Below are 21,635 nucleotides of genomic sequence, written 5' to 3' on the forward strand. Positions count from 1 at the left end.
CCCAAGCGCTTAGTGCAGTGCTCTGCACACAGTAAGTGCTCAATAAATACGATCGAATGAATGTTTGACCCTGATCCAGTGTAACTGATAAGGCAAACATCAAACAAAAACCCCCCGAAATCAACACCTTAATCTGCGCTTCCTACCTTTGCTCTAAAAGGGAGTTGCTCAATAAAAGGTTAAGTTCCACTTGGAAACCAGTAACTATTTAATGGAAAAATATATTCTTTCCATTCAGTTCCACTGGGATTGGCCGCACTCGGGGACTTAACTGAGAAACTGACCTTCGAATGGGCAAGCAAATCCCTCCACCCTAAGGAGGCCTAATGGCTTGGGCCAGGGACCTGGACTCAAGAAGGACCTAGGTTCTAATCCCGCCCTCGCCCCTTGTCTGCCGTGGTGCCTTGGTCAAGTCACTTCACTTCTCTGGGCCTCAGTCACCTCATCTGCAAAATGGGGATTAACAACGAGAGCCCCACGTGGGACAGGGACTGTGCCCGACCTGATCAGCTCGTATCTACCCCCGTACTTAAAACAGTACTACTGATCGCCTTGCATCCCCCCGCCAGTGGCACATAGTAAGCTCTTAACAAATGCCATCATTATTATTATACAAATCCAAGTGCTGTGTGACCTTGGGCGAGTGACTTCACTTCTCTGGGCTTCAGTTACCACATCTGTGAAATGGGGATTGAGACTGTGAGCCCCAAGTGGGACAGGGACTGGGTCCAAACCAACCGGCGTCTTATTTGGTGCCGTTGAAACCTTGAAGTCCTTCGGCAGGAATCGACGTTATTGTTGCCCAAGGAGGGCAGAAACCCGCCTCCACCTGCCGCACAAGCCGGGGAGAGGTTGGGCCGCATTCATTCATTCAGTCGTATTTATTGAGCGCTTACTGTGTGCTGAGTACTGTACTAAGTGCTTGGGAGATGACGATAGAACAATAAACATTCCCTGCCCACAGCGAGCTTACACGTGACAAGCAATGGGATGCACCTGGGTATGGTCTGTTGCCGTGACCTTCAGGATGCCCGCGTAACTCAAGACTTTAGTACTGGAAATTGGCCTGGAAATCAGGAGATCATGGCGTATAATCCTGGCACCGCCACTTGCCTGCTGTGTGACCTTGGGAAAGTCACTTCACTTCTCTGGGCCTCAGTTCCCTCATCTGTAAACCGGGGATTGAGACTGTGATCCCCATGTGGGACAGGGACTGGGTCTAACCCGATTTGCTTGCATCAACCCCAGTGCTTAGTACAGTGCCTGGCACATAGTAAGCACTTAACACATTCCAAAGTTATTATTATTATTTTTAAGGCTGGAACTGCCCCACAGACCCTCCTGAGGGTGCCCTGCATCTCCTCTTTCTCTTATCAATCAATCAATGGCATTTGCTGAGCACTTACTGTGAGCAGAGCACTGTACTAAGTGCTTGGGAGAGTACAATGCGATTGAGCGCTTAGTACAGCACACAGTAAGCACTCAATAAATATGATTGATTGATTGATTACAATATAACAATTGAGAAGCAAAGTCGTCTAGTGGACAGACCACGAGCCTGGGAGACAGAAAGACGTGGGTTCTGATCCCAACTTTGCCACTTGTCTGCCGCGTGACCTTGGGCAAATCACTCGACTGGGCCTCAGTTCCCTCATCTGTAAAATGGGGATGAAGACTGTGAGCTCCACGTGGGACAGGGACTGCGTCCAAACTGATTAGCTTGCGCTTAACCTGGCACTTAGAACAGTGCTGGCCCATAGTAAGCGCTGAACAAATACCATCATTAATAATAATAATAATAATAATAGACTGTGAGCCCGTTGTTGGGTAGGGACCATCTCTATATGTTGCCAGCTTGTCCTTCTCAAGCGCTTAGTACAGTGCTCTGCACACAGTAAGCGCTCAATAAATACAATTGAATGAATGAATGGAGTAACACTGATTGATAGAAAATGAGAGAGACATGAATGTGAGATGTACTGGGAAGGAGAGGCAAAAATATAGGACAGTTAGCAGCCATTCAAAGTCCTCTAGACTGTCAACTCGCTGTGGGCAGGGAATATGTCTTTTGTACTGTTTTACTGCCCTCTCCCAAGTGCTTAGTACAGTGCTCCGCACACAGTAAGCATTCAATAAATATGATTGAATGAATGAATGCTTTGCACATAGTAAGCACTTAACAAATGCCATCATTATCATTATTCTTATCCCCATTTCGCAGATGAGGGAACGGAGGCACGGAGAAGTGACGTGACTTGCCCAAGGTCACTCGGCAGACAAGTGGATTAGAGCCCAGGTCCTTCTGCTTCCCAGGCCCCAGCCGTAATCACTAGGCCCCCGCTGACTCCCCTCAGCCCAATTCGCACCCACACCTGGTTTGAGGCGGGGAACGTTCGTGGGAACCAAAGCTCTCCCAGTCGGTTCCTGACCGACAATCAATTGCATTTATTGAGTGCGGACTGCGTGCAGAGCACTGTACTAAACGCTTGGGAGAGGACAGCAGAAGGCTGTAACGGATACATTCCCCACCCACGGCGAGTTTCCAGTCTAGGGAGGAGACGGACGTTAATAGAAATAATAATAAATTATGGATAGGGACGTGAATGCTGTGGGGCGGGGAGCGGGAGCGAGTCAGGGTGACGCAGAAGGGAGCGGGAGAAGAGGAAAGGAGGGCTTAGTCAGGGAGTCGGCAGGAGGTGGTGGTGGGGACTGTCTCTATATGTTGCCAATTTGTACTTCCCAAGCGCTTAGTACAGTGCTCTGCACATAGTAAGCGCTCAATAAATACGATTGATGATGATGGAAAATGGGCAGTTGGGCTTCAGGTCAACGTGGTGGGCGTTGTTGGGCTCTACATGTCGCCGATTTGTACTTCCCAAGCGCTTAGTACAGTGCTCTGCACACAGTAAGCGCTCAATAATTGCCCAAAGCGCTCCGCCAATTGTCAGTCATGTGACCTCGGGCAAGTCACTTCACCTCTCTGGGCCTCGGTTCCCTCTTCTGGAAAATGGGGGGGAAGACTAGGAGCCCCCCGTGGGACAACCTCCTCACCTTGTAACCTCCCCAGCGCTTAGAGCAGTGCTTTGCACGTCGCAAGTGCTTCATAAATGCCGTTAAAAATAAATAAATACGATTGAATGAATCAATGAATGAAAGAGCGGGAGGGAGAGAGTTTTAGACTCTCACACTTTTGGACTGTGAGCCCACTGTTGGGTAGGGACTGTCTCTATATGTTGCCAACTTGTTCTTCCCAAGCGCTTAGTACAGTGCTCTGCACTCAGTAAGCGCTCAATAAATAGGATTGATGATGATGATGATGACTCCCCACCTCCTCACAGAAGAGCTCAGCTCGGCTTTCCCTCTGCCCTGCTTCTCCCTTGGGCCTTCCCTCCTAGAAAAGCAGGGTGGCCCAATGGACAGAGCCGGGCCTGGGGGGGGGGTCAGGAGGTCGCGGGTTCTAATCCTGCCTCTGCCACTTCCCTGCTAGGTGACCTGTGTGAAGGAACACTAAACACCGGAGCTTAGTATTAAGCTACAAGTTAATCCGGCTGGACAGCATCCCTGTCCCACCTGGGGCTCGCGCTCTTCATCCCCATTTTCCAGAGGAGGGAACTGAGGCCCAGAGAAGCAAAGGAGCTTGCCCAAAGTCACACAGCAGACTAGAAGTAGAGCCGGGATTAGAATCCAGCTCCTTCTAATTCCCAGGCCCAGGCTGTATTCACTTCTCCTTGCCTCAGGCTCCTCGTCTGTAAAATGGGGGTTCTCCCTACTTAGACTGGGAGCTCCTTGTGAGGGCAGGGGTTGGGTCGGATTTCCGGGCTCAGTGGAAAGAACCCGGGCTTTGGAGTCAGAGGTCGTGGGTTCAAATTCCGGCTCCGCCAACTGTCAGCTGTGGGACTTTGGGCAAGTCCCTTCACTTCTCTGGGCCTCAGTTCCCTCATCTGTTAAAGGGGATTAAAACTGTGAGCCTCCCGTGGGACAACCTGATCCCCTTGTAACCTCCCCTGGGCTTAGAACAGTGCTTTGCACATAGTAAGCACCTAATACCATCATCAGTGCTCTGCACACAGTAAGTGCTCAATAAATACGATTGAATGAATGAATGTAAAATGGGAATTAAGATTGTGAGCCCACGTGGGACAAACTGATCACCTTGTAACTTCCCCAGCGCTTAGAACAGTGCTTTGCGCATAGTAAGTGCTTAACAAATACCATTATTATTATTATTATTATTATTGTGTCTACCACAGGCTAGAGGAAAGAACACAGGCCTGAGAGTCGGAGGACCCGGGTTCTAATTCCATCTCTGCCAATTGCTTGCTTTGGGATCTGAGGCAAGTCATTTTGCTGCTCGGTGCCTCAGTTTCCTCAGTTGTCAAATGGGGATTCAAAGCCCGTTCTCCCTCCCATTTAGACTACATGCAGGATGGAGACTGCTTCCATATACTGTATCGACCCCAGTGCTATGTGTGCGACGCATAGTAGGAGCTTAACAAATACTCTCCCCGCCCTCCGACCCCCCGCACCAAAGCAAGATCACAGATTCTGAACGAGGCGTGCAATACGAGAGGGGATCCCGGACGCGGGGCGGCCCAGCCTCCGGCCTGGGGATCCAGGTGCGAAAACAGAGGCCTGATTTCCGTGCTTGGCCCCTGCGATACCAACCTCTCGAATCCCAAGCTTTGTGCAAGGCGGCCTGGATTATATAATAATAGTGTTGGTATTTGTTAAGCGCTTACTATGTGCCAAGCACTGTTCTAAGCGCTGGAGAGGATACAAGGTGATCAGGTTGTTTATTTATTTATTTATTTATTTATTTATTTATTTATTTATACATATTTATTACTCTATTTATTTATTTATTTATTTATTTATTTTACTTGTACATTTCTATCCTATTTATTTTATTTTGTTGGTATGTTTGGTTCTGTTCTCTGTCTCCCCCTTTTAGACTGTGAGCCCACTGTTGGGTAGGGACTGTCTCTATGTGTTGCCAATTTGTACTTCCCAAGCGCTTAGTACAGTGCTCTGCACATAGTATGCGCTCAATAAATACGATTGATTGAGGTTGTCCCACGAGGGGCTCAGTCTTCATCCCTATTTTCCAGAGGGGGGAACTGAGGCACAGAGAAGTGAAATGACTCCCCCAAAGTCACCCGGCTGACAAGTGGAGGAGCCGGGATTCGAACCCATGACCTCTGACTCCAAAGCCCGGGCTCTTTCCACTGATATCCGTTGATACTGAATGCCCATGGTACAAATCAGCTGGCACCAAGCTGACCCAAAGAGCCCGGGGGCAGGGCATAGAACCCCAGTTTCTGCTTCTCTCTCCTAATAATAATAATTACGGTATTTATTAAGCGCTTTCTATGTGCCAAGCCCTGTTCTAAGCCCTGGGGTAGATAAAAATTAATCAGGTTGGACACAGCCCCAGGGGGCTCACAGTCTTCATCCCCATTTTCCAGATTCATTCGTTCATTCAGTCGTATTTATTGAGCGCTTCCCGTGTGCAGAGCACTGCACTAAGCGCTTGGGAAGTCTAAGTTGGCAACATATAGGGACGGTTCCTATTCATTCATTCATTCATTCATTCATTCAATCGTATTTACTGAGCGCTTCCTGTGGGCAGAGCACTGGACTAAGCGCTTGGGAAGTCCAAGTCGGCAACATCTAGAGACGGTCCCGACCCAACAGCGGGCTCACGGTCTAGAAGGGGGAGACAGACAACAAAACATATTAACAAAATAAAATAAATAGAATAAATATGTACAAATGAAATAATAGAGTAATAAGTAATAAATAAATGGAGTTCCAGATGAGGGAACTGAGGCCCAGAGAAGTGAAGTGACTTGTCCAAGGTCACACAGCACACGCGTGGCAGAGCCGCCCTGTTCTAAGCCCTGTAGAAAAGAATTAATCAGGTTGGACACAGTCCCGGTCCCACAGGGGGCTCACAGTCTTCATCCCCATTTTCCAGAGGAGGGAACTGAGGCCCAGAGATGTGAAGTGACTTGTCCAAGGTCACACAGCACACGCGTGGCAGAGCCGCACTGTTCTAAGCCCTGGGGTAGATAAGAATTAATCAGGTTGGACACAGTCCCGGTCCCACTGGGGGCTCACAGTCTTCATCCCCATTTTCCAGAGGAGGGAACTGAGGCCCAGAGAAGTGAAGTGACTTGTCCAAGGTCACACAGCATGTGCATGGCAGAGCCACCCTGTTCTAAGCCCTGGGGTAGAGAAGAATTAATCCGGTTGGACACAGTCCCGGTCCCACAGGGGGGCTCGCACTCTTCATCCCCATTTTCCAGAGGAGGGAACTGAGGCCCAGAGAAGTGAAGTGACTTGTCCAAGGTCACACAGCACACGCGTGGCAGAGCCACCCTGTTCTAAGCCCTGGGGTAGAGAAGAATTAATCAGGTTGGACACAGTCCCGGTCCCACAGGGGGCTCACAGTCTTCATCCCCATTTTCCAGAGGAGGGAACTGAGGCCCAGAGAAGTGAAGTGACTTGTCCAAGGTCACACAGCACACTTGTGGCAGAGCCGCCCTGTTCTAAGCCCTGGGGTAGAGAAGAATTAATCAGGTTGGACACAATCCCGGTCCCACAGGGTGGCTCGCACTCTTCATCCCCATTTTCCAGATGAGGGAACTGAGGCCCAGAGAAGTGAAGTGACGTGTCCAAGGTCACACAGCACACGCGTGGCAGAGCCACCCCTTTCTAAGCCCTAGGGTAGATAAGACTTAATCAGGTTGGACACAGTCCTGGTCCCACAGGGGGCTCACAGTCTTCATCCCCATTTTCCAGATGAGGGAACTGAGGCCCAGAGAAGTGAAGTGACTTGTCCAAGGTCACACAGCACACGCGTGGCAGAGCCGCCCCGTTCTAAGCCCTGGGGTGGATAAGAATTAATCAGGTTGGACACAGTCCCGGTCCCACTGGGGGCTCACAGTCTTCATCCCCATTTTCCAGATGAGGGAACTGAGGCCCAGAGAAGTGAAGTGACTTGTCCAAGGTCACACAGCACACGCGTGGCAGAGCCGCCCCGTTCTAAGCCCTAGGGTAGCTAAGACTTAATCAGGTTGGACACAATCCCGGTCTCAGAGGGGGGCTCACAGTCTTCATCCCCATTTTCCAGAGGAGGGAACTGAGGCCCAGAGAAGTGAAGTGACTTGTCCAAGGTCACACAGCACACGCGTGGCAGAGCCGCACTGTTCTAAGCCCTGTAGAGAAGAATTAATCAGGTTGGACACAGTCCCGGTCCCACTGGGGGCTCACAGTCCTCATCCCCATTTTCCAGAGGAGGGAACTGAGGCCCAGAGAAGTGAAGTGACTTGTCCAAGGTCACACAGCACACGCGTGGCAGAGCCGGGATGAGAACCCAGGTCCTTCCGACAGCGTCCTTCTCACTCCCAGGCCCAGGCCCTACCCCCTGAGCCACCCTGCTCCTCCTCCCGGAAGCCCTATGGGATTGAAACGGGAGTCCTTAGAGAACACCTGCGAGGAGGATTAGCGTGCCAGGGCTGGAGAGGAGGGAAAACAAAACCAGTGGCTTTCCCCGAGCGTGACCTCCGTGCACTCGGGAAGGGCCCGGAATCTCTTGGGAACGGGGTGACAGACCGGTCTCCGACCTCCGAGATTTCCTGTTGGGCCTGGAGTCAACCCCCGAGGGAGGTGGCGGGCCGACCTCCCCCCCGGGCCCTGGAGATCTGGGTCATAATAATAATAATGATGGCATTTATTAAGCGCTTACTACGTGCGAAGCACTGTTCCAAGCGCTGGGGAGGTTACAAGGTGATCAGGTTGTCCCACGGGGGGCTCACGGTCTTCAACCCCATTTTACAGATGAGGGAACTGAGGCACAGAGAAGTGAAGTGACTTGCCCACAGTCACACAGCGGATAAGTGGCGGAACTAGGATTTGAACCCATGACCTCTGACTCCAAACCCCGGGCTCTTTCCACTGAGCCACGCTGCTTCTCGGGACTTTACAGTCTAGAGGGCCCTGGGTTCTAACCCCGGCTCTGCCAATCGTTTGCTGTGTGACCTTGGACAAGTCACGTCACTTCTCTGGGCCTCAGTCCCTTAATAATAATAATAATAATAATGAAGGCATTTATTAAGCACTTACTATGTGCAAATCATTGTTCCAAGCGCTGGGGAGGTTACAAGATGATCAGATTGTCCCCCGGGGGGCTCACGTTCTTCAACCCCATTTTACAGATGAGGGAACTGAGGCCCAGAGAAGTGAAGTGACCTGCCCACAGTCACACAGCTGATAAGTGGCAGAGCGGGGATTTGAACCCACGACCTCTGACTCCAAAGCCCGGGCTCTTTCCACTGAGCCACGCTGCTTCTCGGGACTTTACAGTCTAGAGGGCCCTGGGTTCTAACCCCGGCTCTGCTAATCGTTTGCCGTGTGACCTTGGACAAGTCATGTCACTTCTCTGGGCCTCAGTCCCTCGATAATAATAATAATAATGAAGGCATTTATTAAGCACTTACTATGTGCAAAGCATTGTTCCAAGCGCTGGGGAGGTTACAAGATGATCAGATTGTCCCCCGGGGGGCTCACGGTCTTCAACCCCATTTTACAGATGAGGGAACTGAGGCCCAGAGAAGTGAAGTGACTTGCCCACAGTCACACAGCTGATAAGTGGCAGAGCGGGGATTTGAACCCACGACCTCTGACTCCAAAGCCCGGGCTCTTTCCACTGAGCCACGCTGCTTCTCGGGACTTTACAGTCTAGAGGGCCCTGGGTTCTAACCCCGGCTCTGCCAATCGTTTGCCGTGTGACCTTGGACAAGTCACGTCACTTCTCTGGGCCTCAGTCCCTTAATAATAATAATAATAATAATGAAGGCATTTATTAAGCACTTACTATGTGCAAAGCATTGTTCCAAGCGCTGGGGAGGTTACAAGGTGATCAGGTTGTCCCACGGGGGGCTCATGGTCTTCAACCTCATTTTACAGATGAGGGAACTGAGGCACAGAGAAGTGAAGTGACTTGCCCACAGTCACACAGCGGATAAGTGGCGGAGGCGGGATTTGAACCCATGACCTCTGCCTCCAAAACCCGGGCTCTTTCCACTGAGCCACGCTGCTTCTCGGGACTTTACAGTCTAGAGGGCCCTGGGTTCTAACCCCGGCTCTGCCAATCGTTTGCCGTGTGACCTTGGACAAGTCACGTCACTTCTCTGGGCCTCAGTCCCTTAATAATAATAATAATAATAATGATAATAATAATAGTAGCATTTATTAAGAACTTACTATGTGCAAAGCACTGTTCCAAGCGCTGGGGAGGTTACAAGGTGATCAGGTTGTCCCACGGGGGGCTCACGGTCTTCAACCCCATTTTACAGATGAGGGAACTGAGGCACAGAGAAGTGAAGTGACTTGCCCACAGTCACACAGCTGATGTGGCGAAGTCGGGATTTGAACCCATGACCTCTGACTCCAAAGTCCGGGCTTTTTCCACTAAGTAATAAATGATTGCTCAATGCTCCTCATTGATCAGATGGGGATTCAATGTCCCTTCTCCCTCCGACTTAGACTGGAAGCCCCATGCGGGACAGGGACTGTGTCCGGCGCAATTCACTTGGCCTTACTTCCCAAGCGTTTAGTACAGTGCTCTGCACACAGTTAGCGCTCAATAAATATGATTGATGATGATGATTGAATGAATGAACGAACTTCCCCGCGTGGCTCAGTGGAAAGAGCGCGGGCTTGGGAGTCGAATCCCGGCTCCACCACTTGTCAGCTGGGTGACCTTGGGCAAGCCAATTCACTTCTCTGTGCCTCAGTTCCCTCATCTGGAAAATGGGGATCGAGGCTGTGAGTCCCCCATGGTCACCCTCCAGCGCTTAGAACAGTGCTTTGCACATAGTAAGCGCTTAACAAATACCATCAGTATTATTATTATGGGTTCGAATCCCGGCTCTGCCACATGTCCCTTGGGCAAGCCAGTTAACTTCTCTGTGCCTCAGTTCCCTCATCTGTAAAATGGGGATGAAGACTGTGAGCCCCACGTGGGACAACCTCATCACCTTATATCCCCCCAGCGCTTCAAACAGCGCTTTGCACATAGTAAGCGCTTAACAAATACCATCATTATTATTCATTCATTCATTCAATCGTATTTATTGAGCCCTTACTGTGTGCAGAGCACTGGACTAAGCGCTTGGGAAGTACAAGTTGGAAACATTATTATTATTATTATTATTATTATTATTATTATTACCTCAGTGCTTAGAGCAGTGTGTGACACATAGTAAGCGCTTAAGAAATACCATAAAAAGTCCATGACTCCATACTCTGCCACGCTCCCCCTCCCGCTGCCCCGAAGCAGACCTGTTTTTCCGGGGACCAACCCATACCAATCAATCAATCAATCAATCAATGGTATTTATTGAGCGCTTACTGTGTGCAGAGCACTGTACGAAGCACTTGGGAGAGTACCACGCATGAGTTGGCAGACACGTTCCCTGCCCTCAGAGAGCTTACAGTCTTTCCCTTCTAGACTGTGAGCCCATTGTTGGGTAGGGACCGTCTCTAGATGTCGCCAACTTGGACTTCCCAAGTGCTTAGTACAGTGCTCTGCACACAGTAAGCGCTCAATAAATATGATTGAATGAATGAATGAATGAATGGAGTTGGTAGACACTTTCCCTGCCCTCAGAGAGCTTACAGTCTTTTCCTTCTAGACTGTGAGCCCGTTGTTGGGTAGGGACCGTCTCTAGATGTCGCCAACTTGCACTCCCCAAGCGCTTAGTACAGTGCTCTGCACACAGTAAGCGCTCAATAAATATGATTGAATGAATGAATGAATGAATGGAGTTGGTAGACACTTTCCCTGCCCTCAGAGAGCTTACAGTCTTTTCCTTCTAGACTGTGAGCCCGTTGTTGGGTAGGGACCGTCTTAGATGTTGCCAACTTGGACTTCCCAAGCGCTTAGTACAGTGCTCTGCACACAGTAAGTGCTCAATAAATACGATTGAATGAATGAATGAATGAATGAATGAATGAACAGAGTTGGTAGACACTTTCCCTGCCCTCAGAGAGCTTACAGTCTTTTCCTTCTAGACTGTGTGCCCGTTGTTGGGTAGGGACCGTCTCTAGATGTTGCCAACTTGGACTTCCCAAGCGCTTAGTCCAGTGCTCTGCACACAGTAAGCGCTCAATAAATACTATTGATTGATTGATTGATTGATTAAGCGCTTACTATGTGCAAAGCACTGTTCTAAGCGCTGGGGAGGATGCAAGGTGATCAGGTTGTCCCTCGGGGGGCTCACAGTCTTCATCCCCACTTTCCAGATGAGGGAACTGAGGCCCAGAGAAGTGAAGTGACTTGCCCACAGTCACCCAGGTAACAAGCAGGAAAGGCGGGATTCGAACCCATGACCTCCGACTCCCAAGCCCGAACTCCTGCAGCCATCGGACGCGTGGGTCCCAGTCCTTATATCGCGTGGGTGGATGGGCTTCCCCTCTCCTTCCCGCCCCCCAGCCCGGGGTGAGGGGCTCTTGGGGAGGCGTTCACTGGAAGCGCGCGTGGATCAACGCTTAGAACAGTGCTTGGCACATAGTAAGCGCTTAACAAGCGCCATCGTTATAATTATTTATTTATTTATTTATTTTACTTGTACATATCTATTCTATTTATTTTATTTTGTTCGTATGTTTGGTTTTGTTCTCCGTCTCCCCCTTTTCGACTGTGAGCCCGCTGTTGGGTAGGGCCTGTCTCTAGTTGTTGCCAACTTGGACTTCCCAAGCGCTTAGTACAGTGCTCTGCACACGGTAAGCGCTCAATAAATACGATTGATTGATTGATTGATTGATTGACATTACGGGGCCCGCTGGAGCAGCGTCCGGAGACCGCGGGGAGCGTAGAACACGACTCGTAGAGCGCGGAGTGGGTGGGACAGGACTCGAGGGAGCGCTTAGCACAGTGCTCTGCACGCAGTAAGCGCTCAATAAATACGAATGAATTTAATTTACTTGTACATGTTTATTCTATTTATTTTATTTTGTGAATATGTTTCGTTTTGTTGTCTGTCCCCCAGTTCCAGGCCGCGAGCCCGCTGTTGGGTCGGGACCGTCTCTAGATGTTGCCGACTTGGATTTCCCAAGCGCTTAGTACAGTGCTCTGCACGCAGTAAGCGCTCAATAAATACGATTGAATGAATGAATGGGGGGCGTGAGGGGGGACCCGGAGAACGCGGGGAATATCATGGAGCGGGACGCGGAGAGCGTGGAGCCGGATTCGGAGAGCGCGGGGCAGGGCCCGGACAGCGCGGGACAGGACTCGGACCACTCGGAGAGCGCGGGGCAGGATCAATAGAATGCGGGGAGCGGGGGGAAAAGGACCCGGAAAACTTGGAGAGCGCGGGGAAGGACCAGGACAACGCGGGGAGCGGGGAATAGCGCCCGGAAAACTCGGAGAGCGCGAGGCAGGACCAGGACAACGCGGGGAGTGGGGAATAGCACCTGGAAAACTCGGAAAGCGCGGGGCAGGACCAGGACAACGCCGGGAGCGGGGAATAGCACCCGGAAAACTCGGAGAGCATGGGGCAGGATCAATAGAACGCGGGGTGCGGGGAATAGCACCCGGAAATCTCGGAGAGCGCTGGGCAGGATCAATAGAACGCGGGGAGCGCGATACGGGACCTGGAAAACTTGGAGAGTGCGGGAAAGGACCAGGACAACGCGGGGAGCGGGGAATAGCCCCCGGAAAACTCGGAGAGCGCGGGGCAGGATCAATAGAACGCGGGGAGCGGGGAAAAGGACCCGGAAAACTCGGAGAGTGCGGGGCAGGACCAGGACAACGCTGGGAGCGGGGAATAGCGCCCGGAAAACTCGGAGAGCACGGGGCAGGATCAATAGAACACGGGGTTCGGGGAATAGCACCCGGAAATCTCGGAGAGCGCGGGGAAGGATCAATAGAACGCGGGGAGCGCGGTACGGGACCTGGCAATCTTGGAGAGCGCGGGAAAGGACCAGGACAACGTGGGGAGCGGGGAAAAGGACCCGGAAAACTCGGAGAGTGCGGGGCAGGACCAGGACAACGTTGGGAGCGGGGAATAGTGCCCGGAAAACTCGGAGAGCACGGGGCAGGATCAATAGAACGCGGGGTTCGGGGAATAGCACCCGGAAATCTCGGAGAGCGCGGGGAAGGATCAGTAGAACGTGGGGAGCGCGGTACGGGACCTGGCAATCTTGGAGAGCGCGGGAAAGGACCAGGACAACGTGGGGAGCGGGGAAAAGGACCCGGAAAACTCGGAGAGTGCGGGGCAGGACCAGGACAACGTTGGGAGCGGGGAATAGCGCCCGGAAAACTCGGAGAGCACGGGGCAGGATCAATAGAACGCGGGGTTCGGGGAATAGCACCCGGAAATCTCGGAGAGCGCGGGGAAGGATCAGTAGAACGTGGGGAGCGCGGTACGGGACCTGGCAATCTTGGAGAGCGCGGGAAAGGACCAGGACAACGTGGGGAGCGGGGAAAAGGACCCGGAAAACTCGGAGAGTGCGGGGCAGGACCAGGACAACGCTGGGAGCGGGGAATAGCGCCCGGAAAACTCGGAGAGCACGGGGCAGGATCAATAGAACGCGGGGTTCGGGGAATAGCACCCGGAAATCTCGGAGAGCGCGGGGCAGGATCAATAGAACGCGGGGAGCGTGATACGGGACCTGGAAAACTTGGAGAGCGTGGGAAAGGACCAGGACAACGTGGGGAGCGGGGAATAGCACCCGGAAAACTCGGAGAGCGCGGGGCAGGATCAATAGAACGCGGGGAGTGGGGAAAAGGACCCGGAAAACTCGGAGAGTGTGGGGCAGGACCAGGACAACGCTGGGAGCGGGGAATAGCGCCCGGAAAACTCGGAGAGCACGGGGCAGGATCAATAGAACGCGGGGTTCGGGGAATAGCACCCGGAAATCTCGGAGAGCGCGGGGAAGGATCAATAGAACGCGGGGAGCGCGATACGGGACCTGGCAATCTTGGAGAGCGCGGGAAAGGACCAGGACAACGCGGGGAGCGGGGAATAGCACCCGGAAAACTCGGAGAGCGCGGGGCAGGATCAATAGAACGCGGGGAGCGGGGAAAAGGACCCGGAAAACTCGGAGAGCGCGGGGCAGGACCAGGACAACGCGGGGAGCGGGGAATAGCGCCCGGAAAACTCGGAGAGCACGGGGCAGGATCAATAGAACGCGGGGTTCGGGGAATAGCACCCGGAAATCTCGGAGAGCGCGGGGAAGGATCAATAGAACGCGGGGAGCGCGGTACGGGACCTGGCAATCTTGGAGAGCGCGGGAAAGGACCAGGACAACGCGGGGAGCGGGGAATAGCACCCGGAAAACTCGGAGAGCGCGGGGCAGGATCAATAGAACGCGGGGAGCGGGGAAAAGGACCCGGAAAACTCGGAGAGCGCGGGGCAGGACCAGGACAACGCTGGGAGCGGGGAATAGCGCCCGGAAAACTCGGAGAGCACGGGGCAGGATCAATAGAACGCGGGGTTCGGGGAATAGCACCCGGAAATCTCGGAGAGCGCGGGGAAGGATCAATAGAACGCGGGGAGCGCGGTACGGGACCTGGCAATCTTGGAGAGCGCGGGAAAGGACCAGGACAACGCGGGGAGCGGGGAATAGCACCCGGAAAACTCGGAGAGCGCGGGGCAGGATCAATAGAACGCGGGGAGCGGGGAAAAGGACCCGGAAAACTCGGAGAGCGCGGGGCAGGTCCCGGACAGTGCGGGACAGGACTCGGACCACTTGGAGAGCGCGGGGCAGGATCAACAGAACGCGGGGAGCGGGGGGAAAAGGACCCGGAGAACTCGGAGAGCGCGGGGAAGGACCAGGACAACGCGGGGAGCGGGGAATAGCACCCGGAATACTAGGAGAGCGCGGGGCAGGATCAATAGAACGCGGGGAGCCGTGGAACAGGACCCGGAAAACTCGGAGAGCGCGGGAAAGGACCAGGACAACGCGGGGAGCGGGGAACAGGACCTGGAGAGTGCGAGAAGCGTGAAGCCGGACTCGGGCAGCGCGGGGGAAGGGTCAACAGAACGCGGGGAGCTGGGAATAGCACCCGGAAAGCTCGGACAGCGCGGGGAAGGATGAATAGAACGCGGGGAGCGGGGAACAGGACCCGGAAAACTCAGAGAGCGCGGGGAAGGACCAGGGCAACGCGGGGAGCGGGGAACAAGACCAGGAAAACGCGAGGAGCGTGGAGCCGGACTCGGACAGCGCGGGGCAGGTCCCGGACAGCGCGGGACAGGACTCGGGCCACTCGGAGAGCGCGGGGCGGGATCAATAGAACGCGGGGAGCGGGGAACAGGAAAAGGAAAACTCGGAGAGCGCGGGGAAGGATCAGTAGAACGCGGGGAGCGGGGAACAGGAAAAGGAAAACTCGGGGAACGCCGGGTAGGACCAGGACAACGCGGGGAGCGGGGAATAGCACCTGGAAAACTCGGACAGCGCGGGGCAGGATCAGTAGAACGCGGGGAGCGCGGTACAGGACCTGGAAAACTTGGAGAGCGCGGGGCAGGACCAGGGCAACGCGGGGAGCGGGGAATAGCGCCCGGAAAACTCGGAGAGCGCGGGGCAGGATCAATAGAACGCGGGGGAGCGGGGGAAAAGGACCCGGAAAACTCGGAGAGCGCGGGGAAGGACCAGGACAACGCGGGGAGCGGGGAAAAGGACCCGGAAAACTCGGAGAGCGCGGGGCAGGACCAGGACAACGCGGGGAGCGGGGAACAGCACCCGGAAAACTCGGAGAGCGCGGGGCAGGACTAGGACAACGCGGGGAGCGGGGGAAAAGAGCCCGGAAAACTCGGAGAGCGCGGGGCAGGACCAGGACAACGCGGGGAGCGGGGAATAGCACCCGGAAAACTCGGAGAGCGCGGGGCAGGATCAATAGAACGTGGGGAGCGGGGAACAGGACCCGGAAAACTCGGAGAGCGCGGGGGAAGGACCAGGACAACGCGGGGAGCGGGGAATAGCACCCGGAAAACTCGGAGAGCGCGGGGCAGGATCAATAGAACGCGGGGGAGCGGGGAAAAGGACCCGGAAAACTCGGAGAGCGCGGGGCAGGACCAGGACAACGCGGGGAGCGTAGAACAAGACCCGAAGAATGCGAGGAGCGTGGAGCCGGACTCGGACAACGCGGGGCAGGTCCCGGACAGCGCGGGACAGGCCCCGGGCCACTCGGAGAGCGCGGGCCGGGATCAACAGAACGCGGGGAGCGGGGAAAAGGAACGGGAAAACTCGGAGAGCGCGGGGCAGGATCAATAGAACGCGGGGAGCGGGGAACAGGAAAAGGAAAACTCGGAGAGCGCGGGGAAGGATCAGTAGAACGCGGGGAGCGGGGAACAGGAAAAGGAAAACTCGGGGAACGCCGGGTAGGACCAGGACAACGCGGGGAGCGGGGAATAGCACCTGGAAAACTCGGACAGCGCGGGGCAGGATCAGTAGAACGCGGGGAGCGCGGTACAGGACCTGGAAAACTTGGAGAGCGCGGGGCAGGACCAGGGCAACGCGGGGAGCGGGGAATAGCGCCCGGAAAACTCGGAGAGCGCGGGGCAGGATCAATAGAACGCGGGGAGCGGGGAAAAGGACCCGGAAAACTCGGAGAGCGCGGGGAAGGACCAGGACAACGCGGGGAGCGGGGAAAAGGACCCGGAAAACTCGGAGAGCGCGGGGCAGGACCAGGACAACGCGGGGAGCGGGGAGCAGCACCCGGAAAACTCGGAGAGCGCGGGGCAGGACTAGGACAACGCGGGGAGCGGGGAAAAGAGCCCGGAAAACTCGGAGAGCGCGGGGCAGGACCAGGACAACGCGGGGAGCGGGGAATAGCACCCGGAAAACTCGGAGAGCGCGGGGCAGGATCAATAGAACGTGGGGAGCGGGGAACAGGACCCGGAAAACTCGGAGAGCGCGGGGAAGGACCAGGACAACGCGGGGAGCGGGGAATAGCACCCGGAAAACTCGGAGAGCGCGGGGCAGGATCAATAGAACGCGGGGAGCGCGGAAAAGGACCCGGAAAACTCGGAGAGCGCGGGGCAGGACCAGGACAACGCGGGGAGCGTAGAACAAGACCCGAAGAATGCGAGGAGCGTGGAGCCGGACTCGGACAACGCGGGGCAGGTCCCGGACAGCGCGGGACAGGCCCCGGGCCACTCGGAGAGCGCGGGCCGGGATCAACAGAACGCGGGGAGCGGGGAAAAGGAACGGGAAAACTAGGAGAGCGCGGGGCAGGATCAATAGAACGCGGGGAGCGGGGAACAGGAAAAGGAAAACTCGGGGAACGCCGGGTAGGACCAGGACAACGCGGGGAGCGGGGAATAGCACCTGGAAAACTCGGACAGCGCGGGGCAGGATCAGTAGAACGCGGGGAGCGCGGTACAGGACCTGGAAAACTTGGAGAGCGCGGGGCAGGACCGGGGCAACGCGGGGAGCGGGGAATAGCGCCCGGAAAACTCGGAGAGCGCGGGGCAGGATCAATAGAACGCGGGGAGCGGGGAAAAGGACCCGGAAAACTTGGAGAGCGCGGGGAAGGACCAGGACAACGCTGGGAGCGAGGAATAGCGCCCGGAAAACTCGGAGAGCGCGGGGCAGGTCCCGGACAGCGCGGGACAGGCCCCGGGCCACTCGGAGAGCGCGGGCAGGATCAATAGAACGCGGGGAGCGGGGAAAAGGAACGGGAAAACTCGGAGAGCGCGGGGCAGGATCAATAGAACGCCGGGAGCGGGGAAAAGGACTGGGAAAACTAGGAGAACGCGGGGCAGGACCAGGACAACGCGGGGAGCGGGGAATAGCACCCGGAAAACTCGGAGAGCGCGGGGCAGGATCAATAGAACGCGGGGAGTGGGGAAAAGGACCCGGAAAACTTGGAGAGCGCGGGGAAGGACCAGGACAACGCGGGGAGCGGGGAATAGCACCCGGAAAACTCGGAGAGCGCGGGGCAGGATCAATAGAACGCGGGGAGCGGGGAACAGGACCCGGAAAACTTGGAGAGCGCGGGGAAGGACCAGGACAACGCTGGGAGCGGGGAATAGCGCCCGGAAAACTCGGAGAGCGCGGGGCAGGATCAATAGAACGCGGGGAGCGGGGAATAGCGCCCGGAAAACTCGGAGAGCGCGGGGCAGGTTCAATAGAACGCGGGGTGCGGGGAACAGGACCCGGAAAACTCGGACAGCGCGGGGAAGGACCAGGACAACGCGGGGAGTGGGGAATAGCGCCCGGAAAACTCGGAGAGCGCGGGGCAGGATCAATAGAACGCGGGGAGCTGGGAACAGGAAAGGGAAAACTCGGAGAGCACGGGGAAGGACCAGGACAACGCGGGGAGCGGGGAATAGCACCCGGAAAACTCGGAGAGCGCGGGGCAGGACTCAAGAGAACGCGGGGAGGTCGAGGCAGGACTCAAGAGAATTTGGAGAGCGCGGGGCAGGACCCGGACAACGCGGGGAACATGGAGCTGAACTCGGAGAACGCGGGTCAGCTCCCGGACAGCGCGGGGGACGCGCGGGTGAGGATCCGTGTCCGGAAACCGGGGAATAAAAATGATAATAATAACCACTTCTAGACTGTGAGCCCACTGTTGGGTAGGGAGTGTCTCTATATGTTGCCGACTTGGACTTCCCAAGCGCTTAGTACAGTGCTCTGCGCACAGGAAGCGCTCAATAAATACGATTGAATGAATGAATGAATGAATGAACAATAATAATAATAGTGTTTGTTAACCTCTTACTATGTACACTGTTCTAAGAGCTGGGGTAGATCCAAGGTGATCAGGTTGTCCCACACGGGGCTCGCAGTCTTCATCCCCATTTTCCAGACGAGGGAACTGAGGCCCAGAGAAGTGAAGTGACTGGCCCAAGGTCACACAGCGGACAAGTCTTTTAGACTGTGAGCCCACTGTTGGGTCTCTATATGTTGCCAATTTGTACTTACCAGGCGCTTAGTCCAGTGCTCTGCACGTATTAAGCGCTCAATAAATACGATTGATGATGAAGTGGAGGAGCCGGGATTGGAGGCCCAGAGAGGGGAAGCGACCGGCCCAAAGTCACCCTAGACTGTGAGCCCACTGTTGGGTAGGGACTGTATAAGTTGCCAATTTGTACTTACCAAGCGCTTAGTCCAGTGCTCTGCACGTAGTAAGCGCTCAATAAATACGATTGATGATGAAGTGGAGGAGCCGGGATTGGAGGCCCAGAGAGGGGAAGCGACCGGCCCAAAGTCACCCAAGGTGGCGGAGCCGGGATTATAAGAAGGCCGGGACCTCCGAATGCCGAGGCCGGGTTGCCTCCACAAAGGAAACCGTTTCCACTTATGTTGCCGAATTGTCGTTTTCAAGCGCTTACTACAGTGCTCTGCACGCGGATACATACTACTGAATGAATGAATGAGAAGCAGCGTGGCTCAGCGGAAAGAGCCCGGGCTTTGGAGTCGGAGTTCACGGGTTCAAATCCCGGCTCTGCCAACCGTCAGCTGGGTGACTTCGGTCAAGTCACTTCACTTCTCTGGGCCTCAGTTATCTCATCTGGAAAATGGGGATTGAGACCGTGAGCCCCCCGTGGGAGAACCGGATAACCGTGTAACCTCCCCGGCGCTTTGCACGTAGTAAGCGCTTAATAAGTGCCATCGTCATCAATGAAAGGCCTTCCGGCCCGCGGGGTCAGGGGGTCTGGGGGACTCACCGGGGTCGGCGAGCAGGATTTGGGCCCCGCTGGCCTGGAAGCAGTGGACGAGGGCCTGCCGTCGGCTGTGGTGGTTGAGGCAGGCGAGGGGGCAGCCCAGTTTGGCCACGCCGAGCCAGAGCCACACGTAGTGGGGCCCGTTTTGGAGGAACAGGGCCGCAGGGCGGCCTTGGCGGAGGCCCAGGCGGAGGCGGAGGGCCCGGGCCGCGCGGTTGCTCAGGGCCTCGACCTGGCCGAAGGTCAGAGTGTCCTCGCCGAACCGCACGAACGGCCGGCCCGGCTCCCTTGCGGCCCACTCCCGCAGGGCGTCGAGCAAGGTGCGGACGGGCCTTCGCCGCCCGTAGCCCCTCAGGCGCCGGCCGGCCCGCACCAGGCCCACGAAGAAGGCCAGGTCGCGGAGCAGGGCCCGGCTGTGGCGCGGCCCGCACAGGGTCAGCACCAGCGCCGGGCCCAGCAGGGCCACCATCAGAGGGCCCACCACGAACCACGGGCCCAGACCCAACATCGCCCCGCGGCCCGCTAACCGCCCCAGCGCCGAGGGGCCGGGCGGGAGAGGTGCCCGGGGAGAGGACCGAACGTCCGGAGAGGGACAGCAGAGGGGGGGTTCTGGGCGACCAGAGGGTCAGTCCTGGCCTGGAGGGAGGGACACCGGAGGGGTGGTCCTGGCTGGGAGGGAGGGACGCCGGAGGGCTGGTCCTGGATGGGAGGGAGGGACACCAGAGGGATGGGCCGGGCAGGGAGGGAGGGACACCAGAGGGGTGGGCCTGGCCGGGAGGGAGGGACACCAGAGGGATGGTCCTTGGCAACCAGAGGGGTGGTCCTGGGAGAGGAGACGGGTGACCAGAGGGGTGGTCCTGGCTGGAAGGGAGGGAGACCAGAGGGGTGGGCCTGGCTGGGAGGGAGGGACACCAGAGGGATGGTCCTTGGCAACCAGAGGGATGGTCCTGGGAGAGGAGATGGGTGACCAGAGGGGTGATCCTGGCTGGAAGGGAGGGAGACCAGAGGGGTGGTCCGAGCCGAGAGGGAGGGACACCAGAGGGGTGGGCCTGGGAGAGAAGGTGGGCAACCAGAGGGGTGGGCTGGGAGAGAAGCTGGGAGACCAGAGGGGTAGTCCTGGGACAGAAAGTGGGCGACCAGAGAGGTGATCCTGGCCGCGAGGGAGGGCCAGCAGAGTGGTGGTCCTGGGAGAGAAGGTGGACGACCAGAGGGGTAGTCCTGGGCGAGGAGAGGGGTGGCCCTGGATGGGCGACCAACCGGATGGTCTTGGGCGAGCGGTCGAGGAGAGGGGTGGTCCTGGCTGGGCGACCAAGGGGATGGTCTTGGGCGAGCGGTCGAGGAGAGGGTGGTCCTGGGTGGGCGACCAACAGGATGGTCTTGGGCGAGCGGTCGAGGAGAGGGGTGGCCCTGGGTGGGCGACCAAGGGGTTGGTCTTGGGCGAGCGGTCGAGGAGAGGGTGGCCCTAGGTGGGCGACCAACCGGATGGTCTTGGGTGAGCGGTCGAGGAGAGGGTGGTCCTGGGTGGGCGACCAACAGGATGGTCTTGGGCGAGCGGTCGAGGAGAGGGGTGGGCCTGGGTGGGCAACCAACAGGATGGTCTTGGGCGAGCGGTCGAGGAGACGGGTGGCCCTGGGTGGGTGACCAACGGGATGGTCTTGGGCGAGTGGTGGAGGAGAGGGGTGGCCCTGGGCGAGTGGGTGAGCAGCTGAGTGTCCCCGAGCAGGAGGAGGAGCGGGGTGGGGCCGGGGGGAGCGAGTCCCTCCCCTTGGTTGGAGGAAGGGCCAGCCGGACTCCTGGGACCCCAGGACCATCCCGCCCCCCTCCCCACTCCACTAGGAATAATAACTATTATCATTGTACTTCATTCATCCACTCAATCGTATTTATTGAGCGCTTACTGTGGGCAGAGCACTGGACTAAACGCCTGGGAAGTCCAAGTTGGCAACGTATAGA

The 21,635-nt window shown here is 56.3% G+C and overlaps 1 protein-coding gene across 1 annotated transcript in view; it reads right to left on the reverse strand.

Annotated features, from left to right (window-relative positions):
- SLC27A2 (solute carrier family 27 member 2) overlaps nucleotides 1-20,281 on the reverse strand; it is a 69,807-nt gene extending 49,526 nt beyond the window's left edge. The window contains exon 1 of the mRNA XM_038767641.1: nucleotides 19,686-20,281. Within this exon, the coding sequence (XP_038623569.1) occupies nucleotides 19,686-20,190 (505 nt within the window). The 5' untranslated portion in view covers nucleotides 20,191-20,281. The remainder of the gene's footprint in view (nucleotides 1-19,685) is intronic.
- Nucleotides 20,282-21,635: the final 1,354 nt, after the last annotated feature.

This window comes from Tachyglossus aculeatus, chromosome 26 (genome assembly GCF_015852505.1).
Source record: "Tachyglossus aculeatus isolate mTacAcu1 chromosome 26, mTacAcu1.pri, whole genome shotgun sequence".
Classification (NCBI taxonomy): domain Eukaryota; kingdom Metazoa; phylum Chordata; class Mammalia; order Monotremata; family Tachyglossidae; genus Tachyglossus; species Tachyglossus aculeatus.